Source organism: Xyrauchen texanus, unplaced genomic scaffold (assembly GCF_025860055.1).
Source record: "Xyrauchen texanus isolate HMW12.3.18 unplaced genomic scaffold, RBS_HiC_50CHRs HiC_scaffold_501, whole genome shotgun sequence".
NCBI lineage: Eukaryota > Metazoa > Chordata > Actinopteri > Cypriniformes > Catostomidae > Xyrauchen > Xyrauchen texanus.
In genome coordinates this window covers 14557-26087 of record NW_026266469.1, presented here as the reverse complement: position 1 = coordinate 26087, position 11531 = coordinate 14557, and the positions used below count along the sequence as shown (strand labels likewise).

At 37.6% G+C, this 11531-nt stretch overlaps 1 protein-coding gene across 1 annotated transcript; it reads right to left on the bottom strand.

The window, feature by feature from the left end:
- Positions 1-166: 166 nt before the first annotated feature.
- Positions 167-6781, bottom strand: LOC127642201 (ORM1-like protein 1). Its single transcript, XM_052124878.1, has 3 exons — positions 6696-6781; positions 3230-3403; positions 167-322 (listed from the first exon to the last, which is right to left on the bottom strand). The coding sequence occupies exons 2-3, from the start codon at positions 3401-3403 to the stop codon at positions 167-169; spliced, it is 330 nt and encodes a 109-aa protein (XP_051980838.1). The 5' UTR covers positions 6696-6781.
- Between the last annotated feature and the right edge of the window lie 4750 nt (positions 6782-11531).

The following is an 11531-nucleotide window of genomic DNA, read 5'->3' as shown; positions in this document are numbered from 1 at the left end:
TGCAAAGGAAATAAGAAGTGTTACACTTCAAAACCAGCTGATCTTTTATTAGTGATAAGACACGAGGCTGTGATTTACAGTGATTGCATCAAGAGATTTTTGGCACTTTTTATAAAATGCCATTTAAAACAAAGCTAAAACAAGAATTATTATTACATCAAAATACTTACAAAATGATTGGTGAGATTGTAAAGAATTTTCTAGATGATGTGAACTGCACGCCATAGTCCAGCTGTTCCCAGTGTGTGAGAAGTCTTGCTTTGCCCTGGTCTGGAGTTTCAAATGGTGTGCCTTTCACTGCATGCATAAACACATACATACCCTGTGAAACAGAAAGATTATCCAAATGTCATAAAAATTACATTCTCAAAGTTTATAACATTGTGACCAGTTTATATTAGTCTTAATCATGGTCAGAATTTCCTAATAAATGTAGGGGAAAGGAGGAACTTGGCTAAAATAATAAGATTATCATTTGTTCCGTCTGAATAATTTTTCATTGCTGTCTATATACTGTAGACATGCATCAGGCTGTTGCACTGTTTTTTGGGGGGTTTTTGACTCAGGACAAGATATTGTATGTGTTGGCTCATACAAAAACGTACAAATTTAACTTGCATAGAGAAAAATACTTAAAAAAAAACTTTTTCCAAGTTTAAAACCCAACCCAAACCGAACCACAAATTCTAACCTCTCCCTCATCTCTAAACGTACCCATTATTCTAACAGGAAAATAACTTTTGTGTAACACAAACAAGAGGGGTTAGATGAGGGACACGTAATGCAGGTTACTGACATGCATCAGACACTTGCAGGGCTCTATAAAATCAGTGTTCCGTGTTTTAAAGTTTAATTTATATCATCAAAAAACGAATGTCTAATCAAAATAACTTTTAGAACTTCAATCAAATGAAAACAGAACAATTGCTTTTCAACATACCATTGCACTTATTTTTATTAAATGAAGTGCTTCTTTACAGATCCTCATAGCACAATCCAAAACACAGCATAGGAGTTATTTTTTTTTTTTGTCAGATACAGTGCTATCACAGTATTAATGAAATCATTGATAAAAGCTTTTATCCAGTACAAAAGCACTCTAGCTTGGCAGTGTTGGCTCAGCGGTTAAGGCTCTGGGTTACTGACCAAAAGGTCAGGGGTTCAAGCCCCAACACCACCAAGACTGTTGGGCCCTTGAGCCTATCTGCTCCAGGGGTGCCGTATCATGGCTGACCCTGCACTCTGACCCCAGCTTAGCTGGGATATGTGAAAAATAAATAATTTCACCATGTATATGCACAAATGTATGTATAATATGTGACAATTGATAAATTTATTTATATGCCTTAAATATAATGCAATTATTATTATTATTAATTATTACCATGACTTCTACATTGAATATTACATTTTTCTAAATAGCAGTGATTTATTTCTATCCCAATTTCACACGTCTAATGAAATTAAGCTTTTATTTTGGAGTGAAGCCCTTTCAGTTTGTTTGTTTTTGACTGTAGCTTCACACCTCTGTATGAGCAGCTTGCTGTGTGGTACAATGTGCTTATTAAACCAAGAAAGGCTGCAATTTAATCATATAAAATATTTAGTCAGCATGTGATGTGCACTTCATAAGTTAATGAGTGATCTGCTCTCTAAAATCTGCTACACACAAAGCGTACTATTTAGCCTTGAAAGGGACCAATGCAGTGTTATTAGTGTATGAGCAGCTGGTTTGACATACTTATTTTGAAGCATGCATAGGGTTGTCACCTGTTCTGTATTTAAAGGAATAGTTCACTCAAAGATCTAAATTCTCTCATCATTTACTCGCCCTCAAACCATCCCATACCTATATGACTTTTTCTTCTGCAAAACACAAATTAAGATTTTTACAAGAATATCTCAACTCTATAGGTCCTCACAATACAAGTGAATGAGTGCCAAAATGTTTACGCTCCAAAAAGCACAAAGGCAGCATAAAACCCATTTGAAAACATGACAAACATTTGTGTTTAAACCGTTTAAGTCTATAATACCAATTTCCATTTTATCCATCTTTATCTGATTTCTATGCAGTTTTTCTTACGTGCACTCTCTCACTTGTGTGTGTGTGTGTGTGTGTGTGTGTGTGAGAGAGTGAGAGATTATTTTCACAAGCAATTTTCAGTTAATTCCAAATGATTTTCATCATTTTGACAATTACAAACAGCAAGAAAAGAAAGAAAACTGTTTGAAACTAGCACAAGCTTTCATTTAATTCATCTTCACGTGATGCAGCTTCTCTCTCCGCACGCTTGAGTTTGATGGAGCAAAAGAGTTTACATCAGACTCGTGCTGGATGGTCAATGTTGTCCTGAACACCACAACTCCAAAAATCATACATCATGTATAAAGATGACACAGGAAAAAGGGATAGGAGTCTGTCACTTTTACTTAACACAATAAAACAATCAAACGTACAAGAAACTCAGATATAACAACAAACACAGAACAATCAATCAATACTAAGGCTGCATTGCCCACTCTGTGAATGCCTGGAACAATATGCATTAAATAACACAGTTAAGTAAAGTATAAATGTACAGTCAGCCAGTTGTTATTGCAAAACAAACTATGTGATTAGGTATCTTGTGTCACCCTGAAGAGGTTCATTTTGCGATAACAACCGGCTGACTGAACATTATCCTGCTTATTAGATTGCTAATAACAAAATAAATAAATGGACATGAAACATTGCAGATTGATTTTGGTCTTGCGACTTGAGGTGCTAGGCTATTGGCCCCTGGCTGAACAGTTGATAGCCCTGGCTCGCACTGGCCCGATAGTGGAAAAGTGGCTTGTTTTTATAATCGATGGTTGTCATTTCAGAGTACATGGGTATTTCTGCCCATTCTTACCCTGCTCTAGAAGCAGACTTCACATGTCAGGAAAACCATAACATTACAGCATCATAACAGTCCCTCTGAATAGCTTCTATTAAAATTGTGGTACAGGCACTCATACATCATCACGTGCCAAAGAGCTTTAACTTGGGTTTGTGATGCCGTACTGTTGTTGACCTTGATTCTTTGTTCTCCTAGCATAACAATGCCACCCAAAATAATAAGGAAGCATCAATTACAGAGACACCAAATGGCCTCTGGGCACTGCTGATAAAGATTACAACCCATAGAGAGGAAACTTCTGGAAACGAGGTGGGCTGCAACAAAGGATTAAAGAGAACACTTACAAAATTGTGAATAACATTTGTGAGGGTCCACACAACAGGAACACTGAAGAAAGGAATGCTCAACAGTACAATGTGAAGCATTCCCACACCGAGTGCATATGTCAGCCATATCCCCCGACTGTTCATCACACGGGTGTTCGGGTTCACTTCACTGTGTGCCACGCCGACGTTCATCTTGGGAGACAAAATAAAACAGCAGTCCAAAATGTCAACGGGGTAATATGCTTGTCTCAATACATTAGTTGATTTAAATGAAACATATGATAATAATTATTGATAGCCCAACATATCGGCCAATATCTGTTAATTTTGAGACTATCGGCATTGGTAGATTACGGAAGTCTTGTGTCAGTTGCAAAATCCACATTTAAATTACATTTTTAGTGATTTTCGAATAAACACTGCATACATTTGTTTTTTACAGCACACATGGGTATCTCAACTGTTGAAATTAAATTCCATTTGGTCATATCACATATAATTACCATTATATCGGCCAAACTGTCCTCTTGTTATCAGTATCATTTACATTTAATTATTTAGCTTATGCTTTTATGCAAACTGACTTACAAATGAGGAACATGTCAATAAATTGGTCGTATTGGCAAATGAAAAACACTTATGGTTTGACCACTAACAATACTACAAATACTACAGTGGCAAGAAAAAGAATGTGAACCCTTTGGGATTCCCTGCATTTATGTTTGTCTTAAACTCTGGTTTGATCATCTAAGTTACAATAAATTAACAAACACAACCTCTTTTAACTAATAACTTGAAGATTATTGTATTGTTCTTGTACATATTGAATACATCATTCAAACACAGTGTAGGTTGGAAAAAGTATGTTTACCACTAGGCTAATGATGTCAACAAAAGCAAATTAGAGTCTGGAGATGGCAAACCTGGCATTCAATTAATGAAATGAGATTGGAGGTGTGGGTAAAAGCTCCTTTGACTTATAAAAAGCACTCAAAAAACATCTTGAGTTTGCTATTCACAAGAAGCATCTGCTGACATGGACCATGCCTCGCAAAAAAGAGATCTCAGAAGACCTACGATCAAGAATTATTGCTTTGCATAAAGCTGGAAAGGGTTGCGAAGTTATCTTGAATAGCTTAGATATTCACCTTTCCACAATTGGACAAACTATCTATAAATGGAGACAATTTAGTACTGTGGCTTCTCTGTCTAGAAGTGTCCGTCCAGCCAAGATACTCAAAGGGCACATCGCAAAATGCTCAGTGAGGTAAAAAACTGCCCTAGGGTGACAGCTAAAGACTTGAAGGAATCATTGGAACTGGTTAACATCTCTATTCATGAGTCTACTTTATGGAAAGCTTTAAACAGGCATAGTGTCCATGGCAGGAAACCACGAAAGAAGCCACTGCTTTCCAACAAAAACACTGATCCATGCCTAAAGTTTGCCAAAGACCACCTTGACACTCCACAATGCTACTGAGTAAATGTTATGTGGACTGATGAAACTAAGGTTGAACAGTTTGGGAAGAACCTGCAGCACTACATATGGTGTAAAAAGGGGCATCGTTTACCATCATGAAAACTGGTCTTGAGAGGTCTGCATGAGGTCTTGTCCATGCAGCATGTCCGCACATTTACAATAGAGTGATTCATTGTAATAGTGTGTCTTGACATTTTACTATTCAAGCCAGCAAATAAATCTAGTAACTTAAAACTTTGAAAGAGCACAGAGCCATTTCAAGTTTAAAATGACATGCTTATACTGCATTTTTGGCATATTAAATGTGCAGTCAGCGATTCCTGAGAATCACAATTGATATTCGAACTCCACTGCCAAAACAAACACCCCTCCCTTCAGTGTTCCTTTGGAAGCTCCACCCCTAAATAATACACGCTGAAAAGCCTCGCCAATGTTGATGCAGCTCCTAGACCTCGACTTATCATAATCCTTCTTTTTTTAGTTTATATTCGTCTGAACTTTTTCTCTTGATCTGTTTCTCAGCCATTTGTCCTCCTTGGGAGTTTAGAAAGCTTGCATCAGCAAGATTTGCCGTCGCTGTTCAAATGAATTTCCCTCTCGCTCTGCCCCCACCCCCCATCCTGTGCACACACAAGAACCACCCACTGTTGCTGATTGGCTGGAGTAGTGTTGTGGATCAATCAGATCCACTGTGTTTATGTCCAATTAACAGAGCCAGGGTAGTGTAGAACTCTATTTTTTTCAGCCCACCCACAGAACGGACAGCTAGCAGATCGTGAGGAAATATTTGCTGAATTTAACAAAAAGTGTATTGGATTATATTTACTGAGTGCACCTTTAAATGTGGAAAACAGGCAGCTGTTCAACCATCAAAGTTCAGTGTTGCCCAATACACAGCTTTAGAATAACATAGCTGAGCTGTATTTATCTTATCTCCTACTCACCAAATCACTTGCTATTTGATATCTGTTAAGATGAAAGATTCTGGGGCCTGGGTAGCTCAGCGAGTATTGACGCGGACTACCACCTCTGGAGTTGCGAGTTCGAATCCAGGGTGTGCTGAGTGACTCCAGCCAGGTCTCACAAGCAAACAAATTGGCCTGGTTGCAAGGGAGGGTAGAGTCACATAGAGTAACCTCCTCGTGGTTGCAATTAGTGGTTCTTGCTCTCAATGGGACGTGTGGTAAGTTGTGCGAGGATTGCGGAGAGTAGCATGAGCCTCCACATGCTGGGAGTCTCCGGGGTAACCGCGCCACCACGAGGACCTACTAAGTAGTGGAATTGGGCATTCCAAAATTGGGGAGAAAAGGGGATCATAATTTTTTTTTGTTTTTTATAAAATAAATGTAATACAGCAGAAAAAGATTCAGGTCAAGATCATGTCAATACTCTCAACATCCACAGAAACATAGATAATTATTCCCTAAATATCATTCAAAGTCTGTCACAAATGACATTATGAGATGTAGTATGTTTGTGGTATCCTTTGAGAAAACTACAATCAGCTGGGAGGCAGAAATATTAAATGTTTATTCCTTAATAAATTCCTAATAAACAGCTTCCTCGAAGAAATGAAGACAACATGCTGTGCTTTCTAAATAAAATATTGTATTGTGTGTATATATGGTCGTATTAATTTTCCAGTACCAGCTGCAGATGATAGACAAGTTCAAGACACAGAGTTAGCAGCACAGCTACACAACAAAACACTCTTATTCCTCTTATTCTAAAGCACAAAAATAACAACCTTTCAACACCCTTTTCCCTCCATCTTGTGCTTTTATAGCGAGTTCATTGGATTTTGTGGTTGTGGAATGCTCTTTATTTAGCATGAGCTGCTTTCATAACAAACACCAGTTGCTTTTGTTTCACTCTACTTGCATTAAATACCTCAAACACCAATACAAGCTCTAATGAATAATTCAGGTATCATCTAATTAGCAGCAAGGTTTTTAAAAGTAGCAATAAGAATACCTTGGCTTCATAAGAGATGTGTAACGGTACCTTATTTGCTTTCGGGATGAGCAGGCTGGAGCGCTGCCGGCCTCCGCTGCGCGCAATGCTGGCTGACTCACCACACACAAAAAAGGCTCTCCCGGTTAACGAGATTACAACTGCAAACCTCGCGAGAATAGCGCACCACGCCCACTAGAGGGCTGATGTTTACAAAACAAGGATGCGTTCCATTCGAAAGTTAGCATTCCTATGTCCTATTCGCCTGGAAGATTTTAACATTCACTGTCTGTCTGTTGTTTTTTTCATGAAGTACATTTATTTGTTTTTAGTTCATTGAGATTTATGAAGAATAAGAATGCAATTAAACTATTTAATTTAATAGAAAGCCTTGACATCGAAATAATGTTCTTTATTTACTCTATTTGTTGATGTCTGTTCAGCTTGAGATGTTTGTTTCAATGTTTTGGTGCCTTGTCAGTTGTATTTGAAAGTTTTGAAGAAAAAAAAACAACAACAACTTCTACATCGCTAATGGCGTTTCTAACGCAGACTAAACGAAAAATCCAGTACAGTGTTTACCAAGCTTTTTATGTCTTAAGAATCCCCTTCGTCCCAGCAATAACCCTTTATAGGCATCAAAACACAAACGAGTCCATTTTATCCTATATTTTACTGGATATAATGTATTATCATTAATTTATTAAAATCGCGAAAAATCAGACTAGGGGCCGTTCCGATCGAATAAGTGCTTGAACCAAAAACTAAGCTAGAAACTAGCTTGTTGCTAAGCTAGCAACGAATAGAACATAATGCAGGTGTCGCGTTTTTAACAGTTGCGCTAGTCACGCAAAAAAAGAAAAAAAGAGAGACATTGCACAACGGTCAAACCCATCAGTCTATCCTAGCGCATGTTTACATTGGAAAACAATAAAAAATCAACGCAAAGAGACACAAAAACGTGTCCCTAACCAATCACATGTCCTGCTACAAGTTTAATCGGCACAAATGTATAAAACTAGCACACATTGCAGTAGTCTTATATCCACATGTTTCTTGAGCAACCACTGGGCGGCGCCATTGTGATTCTAATTGCCTGTTTTTTTTTTAGTTCTGGTCTCGAGTCGACAAGTAATTTTACTTGTTTTTAAACAGCCAAAACGAGCGATCCAGAAAAGAACAACAATTGAAGTGTTACTTGGTGTCAAAATGAATTTCAAGCTCACTTGTGCTAATGTTTGCTGCCATAACAACTCAGAATAATTAATAATATCAACGTAACTAACCTCGGACCATCTCTTTATGTCATCTACATGCTCAGGTGAGGCACTGTCTATAAATATACGGTCATCTCGACTTTGTGAAGCATTGGCATGTTTTTTGAAAATTTTTACAAATGTAATACCTTAAACATTTGAATATACGCCGATGTGAGTGAAAACCCTGGAGACCACAATTGGAAGGCAAAATTTGCAAAATGTATGTATAATGTGTGACCAAAATAAAGGCTAATCTAGTCTTCTGTTATCACGTGGCTCGGCTGTGCACCTCCGAGACTCACAGCATGTGGAGGCTCATGCCACTCTCTGTGATCCACGCACAATTTACCACACGCCCCATTGAGAGCTAGAACCACTAATCTTGACCAAGAGGAGATTACCCCATGTGACTCTACCCTCCCTAGCAACCAAGCCCATTTGGTTGCTTATGAGTCCTGCGTGGAGTCACTCAGCACACCCTGGATTCGAACTCACTGATCTACCCAAAATTGCGTTTTTAGTGTAATCTGAGGTAAAGAAGCACCATTTATGATACCTGTGTTGTCCGATTTAATCGCTGATTTGAAATATGTTCTTTGATCATTATCTTGATCAACTGGTTTGGAGATTTGGGTCTTTCCCATTCAAGTAGATAAGAGCTGTACTAGGATGACTGGAAATAGCTTCCCGAGAGTGTTCCAATGATGGCTGACAGTGGACTGACTTGCTAGAAATACTTTGGTCACAATCACACGCTTGTGCGTATCTCACACAGGCCTCAATCTCCTGATATTTTAAACAGCCTGGATCGCCTGCTTGGATTGTGACCACTGCCCATCATGATTTGTGAATCAGGAATGTTTTTGATATTTTGATATGCTGCTGATAGAATATGCACCTCAGAAGAAGATATTAGATGTGTGCTCGATGGGAAGCAAACACTGGATTTTCATCAGGTTCGTGAATGACATCTTAAACAAGACATCTACATATTTGCAAAGGTATATAATATAAGTTTTATTGATATGTGCCTTTTATCAATAGAAAAGAAAGTTAAAGGTGACAGGGAATGTACCTTGGTGCTATGTTTAAATCAGCAGACTTCACAACAAGAATGTTCAATACATCGCAGTGAACCAAATGTTTATGTTTGCAAGGAATACAAAAACATACATGATTAACAAATAGAGAATAAAAAAAGATGTAGTGACTTACAGGGCAAGACTCTCTCGTACAGTACACTGGCTCCTGGCCACCCTTTTGTTGAGCCCATGATCGTACTAAATGTTTATGTAAAATGTACAATCAATGGATTACAAATTATGTTTTTCCTCATAACGGGCCTTTCCTTTACCCACCAGGTGGTCATTACTACCAAAATCACAGATAATTATTTTAGCATTCAATATGCAGTGGATCACAACGGTTAGATTGTGTCTCAGAAACCATTGAATCTTGGCGAGGGTAGGCGTTTGTTAATAAAAACCTGACAAAGCCTGCTTTTTTATTAATACTCGTGATTAATGGGAACAGACCAGTTCTATTATACCTTTTCCCCCAGGCACCACTCAGTGTGCAGCAAATCTGTTCAAGAACCTCCCTGTCAGGTGGCAGTATTATTCCATCACTAAGAAATTCAAAAAGGAACTTAAGAGTGTCTAGAATTTACTCATGGCCTGTGCTGTTGTTAAGCCTCAGTTAAGGATCACGTGGAGACACGTTAATCAGTACGTTTAAGACTACACTGAGCACTTTATTAGGTACACCTGTACTTATTCATGCAATTATCTAATCAGCCAATCGTGTGGCAGCAGTGCAATGCATAAAATCATGTAGATACGGGTCAGGAGCTTCAGTTAATGTTCACATCAACCATCAGAATGGAGAAAAAAATTTGATCTCAGTGATTTGGACCGTGGCATGATTGTTGGTGCCAGACGGGCTGGCTTGAGTATTTCTATAACAGCTGATCTCCTGGGATTTGTACGCACAACAGTCTCAAGAGTTTACTCAGAATGGTACAAAAACATCCTGTGAGTGGCAGTTCTGCAGACAGAAACGCCTTGTTGATGAAAGAGGTCAACGAAGAAAGGCCAGACTGGTTCGAGCTGACAGAAGGGCTACAGTAACTCAGAGAACCACTCTGTACAATTGTAGTGGGCAGAATAGCATCTCAGAATACACAACATGTCAAACCTTGAGGCGGATGGTCAACATCAGCATGAAGACCATGTCTGGCACTTTATTAGGACCATAGTGTTCCTAATAAAGTGCTCATTGAGTGTATAGTAGAGGTTGACTGATTGTGGATTTTGCTGATACAGAGAACTAAAGTGGTGGGAAAGGCATATAAAAAGTTTTTAAATTAGATAAAAAAAAATTATTTACTATTACGAGCACAGACATAGGCTACAAGAGTCCAACATTTATAAAATCCCATATTCAGTTTACCGTTCAACCAAAATCCCAATATTAACCAGAAAAAGGAAAATTTGGTGCATAATGTGCCCAAAACACAAGGTTTTTGTAATTCTGTTACAATGTTCTGTAATGAAATATTCACCAAATTAAGCTTTTTATAGCCTATATATTCATCAGATGAATAGTTTGTATAGTTATTTTACCAGATCAGGCTTAATGAGGAGTAAGGTTTAAAGTTGGAGACAAATTGTATGTGCTGATAGGACACGTTCACGTTTTTTTTTGTTTTGTTTGCACGCCCTTGCTTCAATAAAGATAACTTTATTATCACATCAAAGTAGCTCCAGCCATGGAGAAATAATGGCATATATTTTTGACGTTAACTGATAGTTCCAAAAGCAAATATTGGCACTGATTAATCGGTTTACCTCTAGTCTATGTACTGTTTTGTGATTATTAAAAAAAAGAATATTGGTCGACTGTTTTGGATTTTTTTTATTTGTCAATGCTGATACAGATATCTAGAGAGCGGGGTTGCCGATGACAAATATAATGCAAAAATATACAAAACTATTTATTTAATGACAGCAAATCAATTACATTTTTTAAAACTGTGATTTCAAGGTCAGGAAAAGTCATGGACATTGCTGTTGTGAATATACTTTCTGTGTTTCTAGTTCTGCTTAAAATATTTCGATTAGAAATAGCTCTTTGTGAGTAATATATTTCTATAAATTATATATACAAATCTTCATCCAGAAATCACAAATGACTGGAAAATTCATTTTTCAAAATGCATGGGAACCTTGTCTTATGCATTATACAGAATGCACAATTGTCTTCAGTTACTCTTCTTAGAGAATTAGTTTTTACATTAAGTCAAATATTTGACCACAAGGTGGCCGTACACATCAACAAATACTACAGTGCTGTTACTCTCTAGGGTGTCATGCATTTTACCCACACAGTCGTTCACTTACTTTTAACCATTCACATGGCATGATATCAGTTGTGCTTATAGTGTTTTGCTAACATTAATAAGAACGTGATATTATTTATTACTGTGGTTTTGACTACTAACTTTTAAATTGTACATTTTGATCCATAATGTTCTCCTTTCTCAGCTTTATATGCAGAGAGAGTTATATGCAATTAAGCCATTTGTTGATTGATTCCCCAGAAAATCACTGTGCACGTCCCATTTTAA